The sequence below is a fragment of the Temnothorax nylanderi genome, unplaced genomic scaffold (genome assembly GCF_030848795.1).
Source record: "Temnothorax nylanderi isolate EJ_2023f unplaced genomic scaffold, tnyl_v1.0 TNYL_tig0075_pilon, whole genome shotgun sequence".
NCBI classification, from domain to species: domain Eukaryota; kingdom Metazoa; phylum Arthropoda; class Insecta; order Hymenoptera; family Formicidae; genus Temnothorax; species Temnothorax nylanderi.
The window spans coordinates 346,020-365,745 of NW_027249137.1; the positions used below are offsets into that span (position 1 = coordinate 346,020).

Here is a 19,726-nt window from a genome sequence, read left to right on the forward strand (position 1 = left end):
TGACGCGCTCAGTGGAAACTCAGCCTTAGAAGATACATGTTTCATTATTTCACACGTTTTGTCCTTTAACCTTTCTCTGTATCATCGAGGAGCATAGTGAAACCTGAGACAGGCCAGTGCAGATATCTGTGCGTGTTGTAACTCCGTTTGGATATTGATTTCTCCGACTTCTTATCGTCGCATCAGCGAATAATCGCGATAGCTTATAGTGGCGGGAGATACCGGCGACTAAGTAAGCAGAGATTACCGAGAGCTCGTTGGTTTCGCTCGAGCGGGCAACTGGACACGAACATGGGCGGTAACCGTGGCGCACACGTAATTTTCGCAATAACGTTCGTAACAATGAGCAGTGCGCGCGTTTGCTTGCCTGTCCACCCACTCGATGTAACCCCGGCCTTCGTCTCACTCTCGCGGCTAATGTAGTAATATGCTAATAACGCGTGTGTCCCGCGTCAGATGAAATCGTGTGGGAAACGCGGCGCGTCGCAATGCCAACTCGAGATTTTACTGAGCAGTTTAGTAGAACTTACCGTTCATTACGTATTTCAGCTATTTTGCGAAAGATCTGCATAAGATACAGATAAGCTTTGCAAAGATCTTATCCTTCAAGGATGATGCTTTGTAATAATTGATAAGAGCACCGATAATGTCGAAATATCTTACGTAAGATGTTCGCTAGGTTAAAAATGTTTTGATTCCATCAAAAACAAGATTGTGATTGCTTAGATTTGATAAAAAAGGGAACACACGATTGAAACGTATTGTATTTATTGATATTCTTAAAAATAATTGTTTTAAATTGAAAAAATTAAAGATACTTTTCCTATATACTTAAAAAAGAAAATAAAATATGATTAAAATAAATAGCTCAAAATAAATGAAGATACCTCTACGTGATTAATTATGTATACAGATTAACGTTTTTTTAGATTAAGTTTTTGCATTTGTCTAATGATTTTATAGAAGCAACTTGGTTGAGCTTCTGATTTAACCGTATATTAGTTATCGCTTTTTCCATCAGATAGCATCTATAATCGATTCCTGATTGAATTATTCGCTTGCTTCTCTATTGGCAATTAAAACTTCGCGAGACAAAGTAACTTGATTTCGTTAGACTTCTGTTGAGATGGAGCAAATTAATGGGAAAAGCATTTTAGCCTCTAATATACGCGTTGGTCCGCCTGTATAAGCTCCGATTACTATCGATCCCCGATAGTTCAGCCGAGCCTCATTAATGTTTCATGCAGGTCAGGACTTTATTAACTGGACTTTTGCATATTTGTTTCAGGTGAGTGCAATGACCAACTACAATCGGTGCGCCGGCGTCGTCTGCCCGTGTGTAAGTGGAATCACAAATGAGTTCGTCCGAAAAAGGGCGTACGTATATAGGAAACGTGACAGACATGTATACAATTTCATATATCTTTGTTCTTTATTTCGCTTTCAAGGAATTATTTCTTAAATTATATTTAGTTATTTAATTATATGTACTTCTATATAGATAGATTTCATAACGGGCTTTTCTAGCTCCTAAATTCATTTTTTGTTTTAAATCCGCTATAACTTAGGTGCTCTTTTTAGGATAATTTAAAAATTTTTTTAAATAAAAGTTTTTGCACGTCATTAAATATTACATTTTGCTTAGGCGTTCAGAGATATATACTTATTATTATATGTGCTTACATATTTACGATTTTTATTTTAAATAATTACTACACAGATATCGTAAATTCTATTGAGTTTACATTTGATGGTGATTCTAAGAATCTATTATCACATATTGATTATTTATTCGCATCGAAAACGCGCTGACAGTCAATATAAATGGCTTCGACCCTTTGAATGTTAATTGATACCACGAAAGCAACGATAAAGTAATATTATTATAGGCTGTCGTAACATTACGAAAAAGGAAATTAATAGTCACGATACTTTTCTATGTACTGCTTTGCACGTGTATCGGTTCGCAAAAATCGCAGAAACTCATCACGTACACTATCGTCATTCAATGTTCGTTATTTAGTATGAATTGTAATTCCACGAGCTGCTACGCTAAACGTCGTAAACGGCATATGTCGTGCATTACTTAAAAACAAGCCAGTGGGTAATACCAATCAGGCATAATTACTATTATCTCATCACTGCTTTAATTAAAAGAATGGCAAGTTGCCTTACTTGCGTAAAGAGGAAATCGAGTGTTTTAAACAAGTAATTTATTTCGAAAAATTGTCTTGCATAAATTAAATTTCTAAATTATTTAAACAAATTAAAGATACAATTTCAACCTTTCTCTGAACTAAATAAAAGAGTCTTGTATATTTATATACATGTATAATACTCTATAATAATATAATGTTGAAAGGCATATAAGTTGTGCGCCTGTAGTTCGATTTTCCGGGTTACTTCGAGATTTAGAAGCGTATAACAGCTATCGCGTAGATCCTATTTCCTTCTCTGTCTACCTTCTGCTATATAGCTCTGTTTTAGTAGAAACCTCTTTCTTGCGTGGGAACAAGAGTGAGTTAGAGTTTCGAGGTTACACGTCGTGCCCCGTGGAGAGCAAACGATCCTGGACGTATCGTTGAGACGAGTCACGCGCGCGCGCGCGCGCATGAGAAAGAGAGAGAGAGAAAGAAACGCGGAACAGGTCCATTAATATTGTAGGCAAGGCGGAGAAAGGCTCGATGCGCAAAAGCTAAGAGAAGGCTTTTAATTATTTGCTTCCTATGAAGCGGCGGTCGATGCTGATCAAAATTATAGCGACCTACTCGACTGCAGTCTATATAGATGAGAAGCAGTTATCGTCCGTCATCGAAAAAAAGTTAGAAATGAATTCCATGTTTAATCCAAAATAATATTCGGTTCTTTTTTATCCAAGCCTCGCCGAGCAGAGGAAGGTGTAAATAGGTATCACATTATGCCCGCATTATGCAAATATATGAAATTAAACGTATATCGGATATATTTCGTTGTCAGTGACGCAGGCAAGTTGTTTGCGAAATTCTAAATAAGTAGGATCTTGGACGTGAGTTGTTTGCGATAACCTTGCCTTCAGACGGATTTACGTGTTACGAAACCGTATTTGGTAGGCGCGAACTCTATAAAATTTCCGAGACCGAGACGCACAGAATGCCACGCGGAAATCGAGTTAATAATATTTATGAATATGCCAAATAATCTATTAATTTAAAATGTAAATTGATTTAGGTTTCGAGATCTCAAATTTTACTACATAAAATTAATTTTATTTTTCTATGAAAGGGATTATAATCAAAGTTCAATTAAAGATACTGAATACGTTATTAAAAAATCAAATCAAATTAGAAATAAAAATAAATAAGTTAAATATAAATATATTTTATATTGAATCAAGATTGATGTAAAGTCTGGATTTTAAATTTTGACGATGAAATATATTATTTGCCTATAGAGAACCAGTTTTTTAGAGGATTAGTAGATAAAAATAAAATTCGACGAAATATGCAGAGTCCGAAAAAAGATTTCAGGACGCATAACGCAAAAATTAAATACGCCTGACGCGCTATAGTATCTGTTGCTTTGTTGCGTAACTACAGCACGAGCCACCTTCACTTCCTAGTGTTATGCAACACGCGTGTTTGTTCAGAGAGAAAATACTGGAGCGTGGTTCGTATCGGGATGGGGTTCCTGAAACCCAAAGTTATGACAGTCTATTACAGGACGCGCGTTATTATTACGCAATTAACCGATATCGCTTATAGAAATAACCTCTCTATTATGTATTTCACATTATTTCTATTTTACGTTAAATTTTCATTTATTCCATGGCTATCAGTTCATTAAAAAACATATCAAAAACAAAATTTAATTTAATCCACAACAGATTATTTATCGATGTATATAATGTAGTTACTCTGGATTGAGTTATGTATGTAACTTTTCAGTAAACTGGAAATTAAATAATATACTATGCACGTGTATTTTATCAATAAAATAAAAATTAGATTAAAACATTCGAAGAATTTGTGAATATAATTAACGCACTCGAGTAAACAAGTCTCTAAACTTTTTCTATAATACATTTCGTTAAAAGCCAAACGCAAATTAATTCTATGACGTTAGTGTATTATCATAATACGTCAGAAGAGATTTGCTAATGCTTATAGTAGTAATAGACGTTAATCGTTCAATGTTTGTCGATGCTTGTATCAACTTTAGATATGAATCTGTTAGTCATCGCGACGAATAGCTCAATGTCATGACTTGATTGCTCACCTGACTCGGTAAGTCTCTCAACCACCGTACCGGCGACAGTTTCCTCGATCCGCATTTCCGCGCCACCATATTTTCCGCGAGCGACGTTACGTCCCGCGTGCGTGATTTACGGTATAATCGTGAGACCACACGAAGCCGGTCTAACTCGGTTCCGCGGCTCAGTGTCCCGTTATGAGATGCAACAGCCTGCGCCATTAACGAGCGCGCATCATCATATTTGCGAATTTCCACTCATTTCGAAAGCGGACACGATTCTCTCCCGCAATCAGTAACGATGTCTCTCGATACAAGTGTTTCATGACTTAATTGTATTTTATTGCAAAAGTGATTACCGTACAATAGTAACCATTAGACTTTGTACAATAGCGAATTAAGTATCCATTCACAATTTAACGATACCAATATGCTAAAATTTGAATCTTGCGTACTGAATACCAATAAAAAATTTTAATATCTCCATTCAAAAGGCAATCAAGTTTTCTTATAAAGAAAAGAATTCATCAATATTGAGATAACTAAATTTATTTTTAGGAAACAAAGACATTTGCATTCACATCGAAGCTTATAAAGAAAGATTTAACGATCTCTTTATTTTTCATATTATTTTTCATAATCATATGAAATAATTTATTTCAAGCAAAAAAAGTTGAAACAAAACGATATATAGAAAAGTTCAATTACTTGGTCATAATTGTCATGAAGAAAGTACAGAGTATAACGTTGCAATAACTTCTATGTATTTGTAATGATGTAATGTATAGAACGTAACCAGCAAATCGTTCTCCGTAACGATAATCGATATAAACTGATCATAGCTTGATTTCGATTCACTTATTTGTTCGCTAACTGACGCAAATAAGGTCGGTTTCGTAACAGGCATAAGTTAAAGATTATTTAATCATGTGACGTCGTATTTACGATATCGTTACGATATATATAAATTTATGATATCGTTAAATTTTAAATAGATATTTTAATAATTATATTCTAAAGAGATAATGAAATATTTAAGATTAACATATAAGCGTTAAAAATAAAGAAAGAATGTACATAAAATAAAAAAAATTCTATAAAATCTATAGACCTATTTTAATTAGGATATTATATTATATTTTAATTATAATATAATAATTTATTTCTAATGTTTCCAATGTTTAAATATTACACTTTCACAACTAATCAAATGCACTAATAAATGAATAAAAAATTATATATATCTTGGAGGCAATTTTCTCCATTATTTCTCAATCCAATTGACAGAAAGAACAGAACGTTTCTTCACGAGAATAAGAACTGAATTCCTCATTATTCGACATTTACATATGTTACATATTTGATAAAAGAGCCGTCGTAAACGAGTTATTTCTGTTTCGCCGAGACACTCGGCATTGTGGGACTCACGGAGCAAATAATGGCAACCACAGTGTCGACCCGTTATCCTTCCTTCGCGCCGTAACGAGAGACGGCGGTTTCGCAAACGCGGCCGGCGCACCATAAGAGCTCGCCCGAGAGGCGCAATCTCGCGCGCGCGTATACGTCGCACACGCGCGATGACAATAGACGCTTTGTTCGCGACTTGGCGTTTACAGATTGCCAAAGTGGACTTCGCGAGAGAGACAAGGAGTCGCCGCGAATTACAAATAATAGTCATTCACGCATAATCCTTGACCTCGCGTGGGAGATCGCGGAATATTTCCCTCGAATATCTTCCACGCGTGGAAAATGTATATTACGACACTGAGCCGTTAATTATAGCATTGAAAAAAACTATTAAAAAAAAAACCATATGCTTAGAAACACATGAAAACAGCTTGAAAAATATTTTTTAAATAAAATGTTTTAATAAGAAGGAAAATATTTTAAATAAAATTAATGTCTCAGAAAGAATAAATGACTAGATTTTTCTTTCTTATATAATACAAGTTACTTTATGTCAGTATCAATATAAATATATAGTATTTTATGATATTATTAATATAGTTTTAGCATTACGTATTTAATATCCGTTAGCTTTTAAAAATAATGATTTATTCACAATACTGCTTCCTATGAAAGTTTCATAACGTAAAATCGATCTTTTAAAGAAGTAGGATACTTGCGAGTTTACTTAAATAAAAAATGTAGCATAACAATAAACAACATATATATAAGTTTTATTTTACAATGCACTGAAAAAAAAATAGTTACATTTGAGAAAATATTTTTTCACATAGTACCAATGGCCTTATTTACTTAATATAATCACATATTTATTTAGAATTAGATATTTTTACTTAAATTAAGTAAAGATATCTAATTCTAAATAAATGTGTGTATGTAGACAGCTTATATTTTTCGATTATTAAAATTTGCGTAACAACAGCAGCCTGTTTACTGTTTAAAAACGCAAGGCTAGTGTATAGCCTTCTACTTTGGGATATGTGATGATAGTAACGGTCAGTGAATGAGGTCAGAGGGTGAATTGCATTAAGCTTAAAAACCCGCGTCCCAGAGAGAGAACGGGTTATAAAAGTAACTGGTCTCTGGCGAACAGTTAGCGGAGTACCTACCATATAACTAGTGCAAGTAAATCAGTAGGCGAGTCCTTAATCTTAATTCCATTTATTACTTAACTCAATTTGCTCGTAACGTTTTTTTTTTCCAATATACTTTATGTGATTAATAGACTGTATCGAAGGACGGTATGCCTGAAGATTCCCGTATCTTGGCGTTCTTTCGATTTACGTTCAAAAATTCTGAAATTACGAGACTCGGTCCTAAGTCACAATCTTTCAAATCAAATTTAAGTTTATTGTCATCATGATGACTTCGTTTAAATTATATAGATTATATACGATACAAATGTGTAAGTACATTAGAATTGATTAGAAACTGGACGATGCGCCTCGGCGCAACGAAAGAATTGCAGACAGTCGCATCCGTTCGTTTCCACAATCGCGTGAAAGTCTCCCGAGAGAGACCATCGGCTGTGCTAATCTTCGCACGAAAATCGCGTTCGACGGGCCCGTCCTGAATTTCGAAACCGTCGTTACGCGCACGTGCCTCGAAAATGATCGCGGTTTCGCTTTCTTGCCGAGTGTAAATCTCAAAAGGTGACGTCTCGTGACACGCACTGAACGTGATGCGACCGCTCGATTTCCGCGTATTTCCCAATCGCGCAAAATGAGATGTTATAGGTAAGCTACAATTTTATTTATAATTCAGATGTCTATAATTTAAAATGCATTTTGTATTTATATTCCAGACGCAGACTTGTATCTAGAATGTGGCTTGACCACTGGATAACTCACAAACAACCCTAGTACCATTCTATTTTTATAAATTACTATTAAATATCATGAGATATTTGTGAAAGAAGTTGATTCACTTTTTGAGACTTTGCCTACTTTAAAATCTTTTTTTTTTAATTAATGCGCATTCTTCCAAAATTGCAGTTTATCTAAAGACCTTGATCAAAATTAATAGAGCAATTGTAACGCGATATTTGTCTAATAATGATATAATTATAACTGCTATTTTTAAATAATTTAATAATACTTATAATAAAAAAATATTATTTTATACAATAACTATCGATTTATGATAAATTATTATTGATGAATGTCACATTTTAATCGCGATATCGCAAGTGAATGAAGTGAACTACGAGAAAAATGCAATTTCCCTGTTATATCTCGACTCACGTATAAAATGAATAGAAATACCGGAAAGAACGTCGCAGCGATACAATTGTGCTTTCCAGGGAAGAAGAAATAATTCTCGTTGAATAATTTTGCAATGGTCGTACGTGAACGAGGAAAGGAAACGACGCGGCGGAACGTCATTGTTCTGATCGAAAGGATTTTCAAGGAAATCCAGTTCAGCCTCAGAGACGAGCCAGCGTGCATTTTCCTCGAGATACATTAGTCACGCTCGCACGGGGGGAGGGGGGGGGCGGCGGCGGCGAGTATCGCGAGCGTGCACGGAACGGATGTGCACGCGTGTTCCGTGGCGTGTACGTGCAGACTCGCGAGACGGTAAACGTTTCGTTCGCCACGACAGTCGATGAATTCTTTCCCGGCACCTGCGTAATTTTCCTCCTGGTAGATTACGAGGCAATGACCCCTCTGCCAGGGGCCCTAATAGCGGTTAGACGACTGTATAGGAATAATCGTGTTGCGTCGCGTCGCCTCCGCGTTTTACATGTTAACACCTCGCGCGGGCTTCGCTCTCTTGTCGCGGATTACCGCTGGATTACGGTAGAATTATTACGGAAGCACACGAGCGACGCGAAATCTTATATGCAATTTCGTTGAACGACAAGCGTTAACATCGCTAAACCTGGACAATTTAAACGGCAGCAAAGAGGTCCTAACATTTTCCGTGAATAGAACTAAAAGCTCGATTCTTCGTATAACTAATAAATGTTATTTTATATATATAATTAACTTTATGATTTTATAAAATCTCTCGCAAAGAATTAGTACTTCAAATTGCAACTACTTTGCAAACATGTTAAATGCTTTAAAAGCATGCAAATAAATATACTTGATTTAAAATTCTTATTACGTTCATCAACACAACCAGTGATTTAAAAACGCCAATTAGTCACTTTCAAACGGAGTGTCCCAAAACTGGTGCCTTATAAACTGTGACTACCTTGACCAAAATTTGGGGTCGATCTCTCTTTAATCCATAAACACATATATCTTTTTTTAATTCTAAACCTACACGTAGCGTGGTTTAATCATACAAAAAAGTTTCTAAAATCTATAATAATATTGCTTTATATTCAGTCAAATTTTAACTTGAAACATTTTATATGCGATTCTCTTCTCTCAAATTGCAAATTTAAGACCTCGTACATTATAGTTGATAAAAAATATATGTGATTCTATGTTAATTTGAAATAGTAAGACCTCTTGAAAGATTTAAAGAACCGATAAATATAATTACAATTTGAATCTATTTCAAATCACACGCGAGACAAGTCGAGGTAAATGCACGTGACCTCGCCCACACCTTCGTCTCTCGTGTGTCGAATGAGCACACGGAATGGCACAATGCCGACAACGCGTCGTCGTTAAAAAGCTCCACGTGCATACTGTATTTCTATACACTTACGTTAACGCCGCAAAGGCGTCTGCGAATGCGATTTACCATACAAATCGGCTGTTCTCTCGCCAAAGCTCGCATTGCACATACATGCACGCGATACTTGTCGCGAAAACACGTCTATCTACCGGGTGTGTCATTGGCTGGCGCGTTACCAAAGTTTCGAAACGTTACGACACGGAGACAAGTTCGGAACGTCGCTGCATCGGCCTCGAAGTGCGTTACGCTTGTGTTAACGCAATCACAAGACATCACGGGAATCTATTTTTTTAATTAAAGAGTATTAAGATTTGAATATTATCTGTGCCTGCTTACAACAATTCGGCAAAATGCTAATTGAATATATATCAATATATATTAATCGATTTTTTAAAACTCGGAATCGAATCTTTCTCACCCATTTTAGGCTTACTTGATACTGAAAACTGTAATCTTACTGATTTCTGATAGAATATAACAGATACTAAAATATTTAAAGTTATATAAATTATAGGGTAATGATAAGTGACTTCTCTTATTCATTTTTTACAAAATCTTCAATAAATCTTCAATTATTGATCGCTACATTTAATTTCTAAATGTATTAACATTTCTAATGGTAATATCATAATGTCAGTTAAAATCTGCTTCTGCCACATAAAATTCATATCCAAGAATTAACTATTTTATTGTAAAACAATTTATATTATTTTTTGATCGCAAGGACCATGACTGCAAGAATGCTATGAATAATTTCAAGATGTAATGGCCCGTTTCAACGGCAAAAAGTTAGTCAGACCGATGCCGATGGTCGGTCGACAGGTGCGAATGGCAGCCGACAGGTGACAATGTGCGGTCGACCTGTGAGTCGAACGTGGAACGGCTTTAATTACCTAGTCGGACGTTTCCGTCCAATCTAACAGTCGCCGCCTATATCCGGAGATACGAGTTTTCACAATATTATCAGTGTACATGCGGAAACAAAAATATATCTGTCTAGATATTAGCTGTCAGATATATGTAATAAAATAAGATATTTATACATTTTAAAATTTATACATTTAAGATACAAAAATGTGCAAATTGGACAGCATAATATAAAACGCGATAATATACGTATAATCGCACAAATAATAATTAATAATCTATGTATATATTGAAGTTGTAAAGAATTAAGTTTTAAGGCAATAGGTTAAATCTACGGAAATTACATTACATTACATATCGTCGAAAATGTATTCTTTATTAAAAGTAACTAAAAAATCAAAGCCATATTAGTCATGGATCAAAGATTTGCTCTCTACAAATCTGCGAAAGACCATTTCAGCTGGTCAGATCATTCCGTACCCTCTTTTGCGTCGAAGCCAAAGAATCGTTCCGTAGCACGTCTGACCGCAGCCTACTTTTAACGCATAGCAATCCCCGTCGCGGGCGTCGGCTAGCGTGAAGATCCTACAATTCCATCCAGCAGAACACAATCCTGTTCCCATCTCCTCGAGGAGGACTCGCCCACCTACCCACTTCGGCATCGCGATGCTACGCGACACTACGGCATGCCGCCGTGCGTTTCTTTTCACGCGAAAAGTACAGAATGTCGATTATTATTGCGAATGCCGGCGGCGACCTGGTTATTTTACCGTCAAGTTTAATGTTTATTTATCGAGTTCACGGTTCATCCTCTTTCCGGCCCAGTTATCGCGCTCTGCGTTGCGTTCACGTCGCGAGAAAATACCAATCTCGGGAATACAGTGGCGTAAGAAATTACACTCGGGTTATTATAAGAGATAAGAGAGAGTTTGATATTATATTTTGCACATATTAAAGTGTATTATAGAAAATTAGATTTACACTTTGTTTAAGACATACACGCCAAAATTTGCCATTACACGATTATATCGCGCTCATTATGTCAAGCTTAAGTTCTAACCTCTCTCTTTGCATCTTACAAGATTTGTAACTTATGAATTCTTTTAAAATCGCGTACCTTTTAATAGAATTCCATAGCGACGTGATTATTAATTTATTACTTTTATATTAGCGAAGCGATGCAGTGATTGGACCAAAATGAATTTAATGTTTGAATAACATCAATCTACATTGACAAATTTCAATTTTATTTTAAATAAATTTATGGCTTCCTTTTTGCAATATATATGTATATAATGCGGTGCTTAACAGACTGTTATCTAATGGAGAAAGTGTCACTCCCCAAATAAAGAAATTCCTGTTACGTTTTGGTAGTTGGGTTTATCGACCCTGTTTTGTTATTGCGACATTCGAAATCGCTTGTTCTCCCGGTTGTAACATACACGACTCGACACGTGTGGGCTGACTTATCGAATCCTGCTCGCAATCGTACGATTTGTATTTCGTCACGTGTACGACCCACTTGAGCCATGAAATACGCGCTAGAGCGAGAACATCAGCCCGGAACGGCGATTTTCAACCGCCAATTTGCGAAGGCAGTTTTATATCGAAAGACAAAATCCAAGGGTTAATTGCAGGGAAATTTTTGCTGTTCAAGTAGCCATAAAAGTTAATTCAACGATCTATTTGCTAACAGGCTTTTAAAATACCTCACTTTCAAGACAGAATTATTGGGAACAAAATAAATGTACTAAAAATATTATATATTAATATAATAGTTATATATAAATGGATGAGTTAAACAAACATGTTAGAAGAGAAGAGAAAACTTCAAAATTAGAAGGCGATTTTTATTTCAAAATAAAAAAATCGTAGATTTTGCAAAACTTTTTTGTCTTCTGAATATCGACAATTATTTGTAATTGTAGGTTCAACCCTAATTTTCGCAGGTGCTCAACGAAGCGCGCGGTAAAATCAATGCCGGGCCTCGAATGTGGCACGTGTGCTATACGTGTACTCAGTTCCACCCGAGGAAGCAACGGCTTTGTGCGAATTTTAATTCCTCCGTTGGTAGTAGAGTCCTCATATAATTTTACGCTTTGTCGATAAAATTTAATTAGGCGATTTCTTTTGCCGCCCGGCGGAACTTCTGAATAACGCGCGGCGCGTTAGATATACGATATCAATTATTATTCCCCACGAGCCATATAAACGCGAAACGCTTGTTAATGCGCCGTTAGACATTCGATTTAGATTTCACGAGAATTACGTTACCCAGTGCGATTTCTCAGGACCGAAGTTAAAACGGTGAACGTAAATGTTTGGACACATACAGATTTGAATCTAACATGTAAGATATAACTAATTGTAAGAGAAAATACAAGAAATCTGAATTTTCATCTATGTTAATTTTCTATTGTCTGAATGAATGAATGAATTTTCTATTTCGCGAAATACAAGAAAAATACGCGAAATATATGTCTCGATAAAAATAGATATACTAATTTAATTAGTAATGTTTTTAATGAAAGATTAAAAATAACGTATCTCAGCAATGAATAATAATGAATTTTTAGGAGAAGGCACCAAGATAATTCATGTCGTACAACTGTATAATTTATAATAAGATGAAAAAATATGCACGTAAGATCTATCAAACCTCGGTATAGATTTGTAAGATTCAAACATCTGGTACATCGCGCTACGTGAAACCTGTTCAACCGAAGTGCTCATTTGTCACTAGTTTTAGATCTGCCGGTTTCTTTGTTCGACGCCATATGGACGGGACAACGTCAGCGACGAGCGGCCGCGCGCACGTATTATGAAAAGCAGAAATCCGTGTAAGAGAGAAGAACCGTTAACGCACCGCGCTCGCGCAGGTATACATACATATAAATGCGTATACTCGCGCTTCTCCTCAATTACCCATTACTACTACGAGCGCGTATTCACCTCGCGCGAACACGTTCTTTTTATTAACGGCAACTACCGCGCACATGCGTATGATGCACCTGCGATGACTAACAGTAACGCGTGAATGGGAAAGAGAACGAGAAGGAGATAGGGCGATTGGGCTCGATCTACGTGAATTGAGACAATCGCGAGAGCCGCGAGTTGCTCCACCGGTTTGCCGCGAATCTTATAACCACGATGCCATCGTCGATTACGGTATACGTCACATTTAACAGTTTCCGCAGATAATGTCAAAGATAACGTGTGTTGTAAGTTATTAATTGCACTGGCAATCCTGCACTCATCGTACAGGAAAATTAAATAGAGAAATAAATAGACAGAGTTAATATTGTACCCTCCCAAATTCTTGTACATTTCTTAAATTATGATTTTTACCTGTAAAAATACAAGTGTGTTTCTAAAGACAGAAAAAGACCAAAAAACCGGGATATCGAAAACTAAATAGATGTAACTTTCATTGTCGTATGATATTTAAACGAAATTATTTAATTCGACTAATTTGTTTTTACGCATATAATAACACATTTTTTTGGACCTCAAAGTTTATTAATTTCATTTTTATTTCATACTTTTGTTTTTAAACGACTAAAGATAAAGTTAACATCGCAATAAAATTACGAGTTGAGTAGTATCGATCAGTATCGATCGTCAAAAAAGATCGATCACAAACGAGTTTCATGTGTATCATTGCAAAACCACTTAAGATTAAAGAATTAAATATAGAAAATTTGTGACGAATGGTAACTCTATTTTTATATTCCGATATTTGGATATTTTATTTTGTGCCCAGAAATTTTCATCGCTGCTATAGAAAAAGAATGCTTTAAGTAGCTTTTACAAAGCAGGAGTATCGTCGCGAGTGTATCTTCTCCATATAATATCAGTCCCTTTACCTGTCTTGCCTATCGGCGGTTGCCCTAATCTGCTAAACCACCTGAAGAATCTCCTGGCCGTCGTGGCCGCCGGTGGTCTGCAGCCATCCAAAATAACCACGCCGTTGTTGTTGTTATTGTTGTTATTATTGTTGGACCCTCCGCGATCCGGCGGTGCCGTCCTGCTGTAGGGCGACATCCAGGCCGTCGTCGTGCTCTGTATGGTGGCACCCTTGACGGTGGTGATGGAACTGGTTATCTTGGCGCCCGGGTGGGGCACCCAGTCCTCCGAAGCGACCGGCATTTGTCTCGTCTTCTCGTCGGACGAGTCGAAGACGAAGCCGCAGAATACGAAGGTCATTCAAAGTCGCTTGCAGCCCTGCCGCACTAGTAATTGAGCCCTCTCTTCCGGAGGGGGAGAGGAATTTCCGGAGTCCCTCCGCTTTCTGCCCCCTCGACAAGGACTCTTTAAGAATACTCTCGCGTCGATACCGCGAATAACGTTGTCTACATCGCACACTGTCGCGATGCTGCGAACTTCGAAGGATAGAGATCAGAAATTCTCTCGAACCTGCGAAACTCGGGCCTGCGAGTTCGATATCGCGATTTACAGAACTGGCGTTCGGAGCGCGATTAAAAACGCGAATTCGAAGCGTCAAGCTTTTCGGAATTCTCGCGGAGAGATACACTTGCGTCGCGTTGAGCCGCTGTTTATCGACTGACCGCTCTCGCGACTTATTGTCTGCTCGTCGCGAAATCTCTCGAAGCCCTTATCGGCGACGAGCAAATGTTATCGCTGATCCGCGCGTCACCGGGTGATGCTCTTACGTAAGGACAAACACTTTAATTGATTCGAACGCGGTGCTCTCGCCACGTGCTCCTCCTCAACTTGTTGCGTGTTTAACGCAACCCGCGGTGCTCCGAAATCGATCGGTACTCCGAGCTCGGAAGAGCGCGTAATGCCGGAACTTAGACCTGCGGATCTCGATCGCGGTGACGTCTAAGATTCCGTTTCCTGATAATCCAGGAAAAGCGGTTTTAGCGGAATCGACTACGAGACGACGGTCCACTTGTTGAGCCTGCGAGACACAGCTTACGAACGGTTCCGCGAAGTCCCCGATGGTTCTCCAATTAATCCAGGATCTTCCTATCACGAGATTAAGCTCTTCCTTAGGATATAGACTCCGTTAAGCGAAATCGAGAAGAGATTATTGCACGTTCGGTTAATAGGTTTTGCTATTTGGTACGTTACAAGGTACTCCGTTTCCAGGGGGGGGTTGCAGCCTTACAAAGTAATACTAGACTCCGTACATCGCGAGGGCTCTCGTTACCGCGACACGTCCCGCACCGTCGAACATCCGTCTATAACAGCGTGGCGTGATCACGACGTCGTTGTGCCCCGCACGCTACCACACAACAACCCGACACTTGGAGGTCGAGGTTAGATATATATAATTTCTCTTTCTTTCTCTCCCCCCTCTCTCTCTCTCTCTCTTTCTTTCTTTCGATCACCGCCGGTCGTGCTCGGTCGATCACGCAGCTCCCTCATTACTCGCGCATCGCCGCGCTGCGGAGAACTATCATCACCGTGCGCAGTTCATTCGCCCTGAACGCGAGCAGACGACTCCGGAATGCCGACGACTCCGGACACAACGGCGGTTACCGATCTTTCTCTCTCTCTCTCTCTCTCTCTCATGCGAACGAAGGACGAACAACTCGTCGTGGAATTTCACTGTGCACGTCTGCGATCGTATTCACGTCACTGAATAGGCGAGATCAAAAATCACACTCGCGGAAAACCACGTTTAACCCATCTTGGAAGGGCACGGGAGCGCCGGTTGCGCAACTCTCGCGAAAGACACGTTTTCTCGGTCTCGTATTCCACTCGGGGCTCACACACGCGCTCGCGCGCGCGCGTCCACCCGCACGTACACGCCGAGGACGCGGGCGATCTCGACCACGAAGAGACCGGAATCGCTCGCTCGCTCGCTCGACTCGACTCGACTCGGGTTCGCTCCTTCGGGGGCTCGCGATAGACTCCGCACGCCGCTAACGTACCCACCTCGCCGTGCCTCTCTTCCACCACCTCGTTCACCGCGGCGCGGCTCGCGCGTTGCTCGTAGAAGACTGCCGCTAATTCCCCCCACCGACTTTCTTGCGCGCTTCCCCGCTCCGCGACACGCACACCCGCGCGCGCGACCATAACTTACCGCACAACCACCGTCACTGCTCACCACTACCTGCGCGACCGCAACACACAGCCCGCTCGCCGCCGTCCCCCCTTTTACCCTCGCATCTCGCGCGGAGCTGCGTAAAGGCCGTATTACCTCGCGCGTATTGAGGATGGGGAACTCGATTCAAAATTGGAGCCGGTTAGTCGTATAGGCGGACAAATCTCACATGCGAATGCCAAAAACAGAATCGTACATACGAATATCGAAAACAGGTCAAGAATCTTCGCCTGTGATTGCGTGGTGCATTTGAAATACGAAAAAAGGAGAAATCTCGCTCTCCGAATGGAAGCAGAAATCGTATGAATGTAAATCATCTTCCTATTTTTCTCTTCGTGCGTATTACCAGCGGTGCTACAGAAACAGTGATGATGAATCGCTAACCGAGATTTACTTGAGTAGACGTTAATTTTGAATTATGATTTCTGTGAATTTTATTGCCGGTTTTTCGACCTCCGACGTGAAGCGTGAAACAGGCTTAATCGTCTCTTTATCTTACTGCTTCTTCCTATCCTCCTGCTCTGCCCGCCTGTAGCCCTGTATCTTCATCTCTTTTCCTATCCGTGACTAGACCGGTCTCTCGTGAACACACGTGTGGCGCATATACACAAGCAAGCATACTTGATACTTCCCTCTGCCACACTACACGATGCCGTACGCGTATGTTGGACTCGCCGCGCCGGGTCGTCAGGTCGGCAGGTTCGTCGCCCACGGACCCTTTTCGACCCCTCTCGTAGAAACTTTTTCGGAAACGTGGTAACCGAAAGAAACGCCAAGAGAAATAAAAACAACGCAGGAATACAAGTGTTAATAATAGATAAAAAAATGAGAGCGCCAGCTTATCTCTTCTCTTATCTATTTGTTCATTTATTTACAAAATTTTGCAGCCGGTATACCACCGACGGGAAAAGATGCGCGACGGTGGACTGGCGAGACGATGCGACGCTATTTGAGACGTGTGTCTGCCTCACATTGGGTATCGCGTGGTATTGTGTGCGACGCGAAAGAGGCGTAGGCGGTGCAACGCAAGCACACGCACGTGTGTGTACGTGAATACACGACGGGCTGAGGAGGAGGGACCGAGAGATCGGGCCCACCGACGCTGGCGCACCGTGACTGACAGAGAGCTGCTCTCTCGCGCGTACATGTGTGCGTGTATGCACGTTTGTGTGGGTGTGTGTGTATGTGTGTGTATGTGTGTGTATGTGCGTGTGCACGACTCGGTTGCATCCCCCCACCTTGCACGATGCACCGAGGTGGTTTTACCTGCGCGCCGCAATCATGCGGTCTCTCGTCGCGCCATGTTTGAAAGTTTCTAAGCCTCCCTCGAGCCCCGTCGCGCACCCCGCGAGACCGCGCCGTGAGTCTCGCCCGCGATATAATCGAATGACGAAAATATATTTAGCAGCTGGACAATCTCTTTTCTCTCGTTTCTAAGCGTATCGAGTTAGAACCCCTAACGCTCTCGGTTCCGGCGCGTTGACTCTTCTCGACTCTTCGCCTTTATCTTCACGCGAATAACCGACTCACGCGGATGAAACGCGACGCGATAGCGCGAACGGTTTTCTCCTCGGTTCGCCGAGATCGAAATGCGATTCATATTCAACGAGCCGGCGTTATCGACCTTTATTGTATCCTCGATATTTGCTGCGAGGCTCCAATTTATCGGCGCTCTAGGAGCGTGACGTTCACGCGCCTTGGTTACGTCCGCGTTCTCAGAACCGGTCAATTGATTCGCTGATAAGTTTAAACAGCGATTCGACATGTACGATCGATAAGTGATCGCTCGGGCGGCGTATGGCTGGTTGCTAACTGGTGTACGAGGGAAAACAGAGAACGACGCGCGCGGAACGCGAAAGGGAGGAACAGGAGATAGGCGGGAAGATAATAGAGTAAAATGGAACAGGAATCTATTGTAGGCTCTGGAACAAAGCTTTCAGAATTGCTTGCAAAGTTGAAGCGTATTAAATCCACGTGAAATAATAATATGAAGAAAAATGGCGAGTATTATGATGGAATGCTAGATTCCGGTGACGGATACAACAGAAGTAGATAAAATTTTGCAGTTTAAACAAATCAGTTGCCGAGAATATAAAATATTTAAATAAACGAACCTATTAATGTAAAAACGTTTTATGTACCTTGCGCATAAATGCGTAATAAAAAAGGAGAAGAATAAGGAAGGGCAAATCGAGAGGAACTCTCGAGGGCTTCCCTGGTAATTTCTTCTTTCCTGTACTATTGACAAACGGGTGAACGTCGCATTCTCGTTGAAAATGGAAAGTCGAGGCAATTATTATTCGGCCGAGCGGCGTAACAGAGCCCGTTCCAAAGGCGAAGTAAAAACAGAAAGCGTGTCCGCGCGCGAGCGCGAACGCAGCGAGACTTCACGCCCGCGTGTGGTGGCGTTTAACGTCCGTCGTTTCTGCAGACAAGACGTGCTTGCGGGGGTTTCGGATACGGACGCACACGCGTAAGCGACACGTTGAACCTCACGTTACCGCAAATGCATACGAACTACGGTTACAAAGAGTCCCATTACAAGCGAATGTTTCATGGGAATCAGAAGTGGAACGAGGAGAAATGCCATTTAGGTTCTCAGATCAACACGTGAACTCTTTTTAAAACTACAGAAATTGAATTTCTTAATTATAAGCCAATTTTTATATATGTTAAAATGTTAAAAAGTATTTCTTTATAGATCACATGTATATTTTAGTTTCAGTTCAGTTGAAACCAGATTTCTAAGAAAATGATTATTATTTGTGTAATTTTTTTACTGGATAACAGAATAGCATTAAACAATATATTGTATAAAGGAATCATTCAAGTTTTCAGTTTTATAAACTGATGCGTAAAAATTAAGTATTTATTGTGTTAATCTTGACCATTTGACTTTTGGTAATTCATATGCAATCCATAATTCAACTCCTAACTACCTAACAACCTAAATTCAAATATTTGAATATAATAATAATAATGAATAGATTAATAGAGACAGACGACGGCGAAATAATTTCCTTAAAATTATCAATTTTATAATAATTAGAATGTCATTATAATCGATATCATTATAATAAAATATGCGTCATCTAATTAATATAAATTAGAGTTATAATAAATTTAATCGTAGTCAAATATGACCCAAACAGTCTAACGAACTAAAATTTCTTGTAAGAATAAATTTTGAAATCTTGGAAGATTTAAATTCGTTCTTAATTATATTCTTATTTTTAAATCCTGCAAGGAGAGAGTGAGTGATCTTCCGAAAGATTTCTCCAGCTCGAAAATCGCTAAGTAAGAAATTGAACGAATCATAAACCTATCGAAAAAGTAAAAAACATTATAACAAATTAAAAGATATATACAGTGCAGCCGAAGCTTGCTGAAAGTTCGATACCAGGAACGCACAATTTCCCAAATTGCGATGATTAGAACGAATTTCACAGCCATTAA

General features: G+C 39.3%; 2 protein-coding genes across 6 annotated transcripts in view; one reads left to right on the forward strand and one right to left on the reverse strand.

The window, feature by feature from the left end:
* Trc (Serine/threonine-protein kinase tricornered) overlaps nucleotides 1-19,726 on the reverse strand; it is a 130,170-nt gene that overhangs the window by 85,550 nt on the left and 24,894 nt on the right. Inside the window, exon 1 of one of the 3 annotated variants that reach the window (XM_071709243.1) lies at nucleotides 14,061-16,150. The exons of 1 other annotated variant lie outside the window; for it this stretch is intronic. In XM_071709243.1, the coding sequence (XP_071565344.1) occupies nucleotides 14,061-14,400 (340 nt within the window). In that variant the 5' untranslated portion in view covers nucleotides 14,401-16,150. Of the gene's footprint in view, nucleotides 1-10,674; nucleotides 11,249-14,060; nucleotides 16,151-19,726 lie in introns of those variants that run through there. One more of the 3 variants, XM_071709249.1, reaches the window with a different exon arrangement.
* Nucleotides 1-19,726, forward strand: part of Taf11 (TATA-box binding protein associated factor 11) — a 75,605-nt gene that overhangs the window by 25,509 nt on the left and 30,370 nt on the right. For all 3 annotated transcript variants that reach the window (XM_071709251.1, XM_071709250.1, XM_071709255.1), the window contains exon 2: nucleotides 1,289-1,339. In XM_071709251.1, coding sequence (XP_071565352.1) covers nucleotides 1,298-1,339 — 42 coding nt within the window. In that variant the 5' untranslated portion in view covers nucleotides 1,289-1,297. The remainder of the gene's footprint in view (nucleotides 1-1,288; nucleotides 1,340-19,726) is intronic.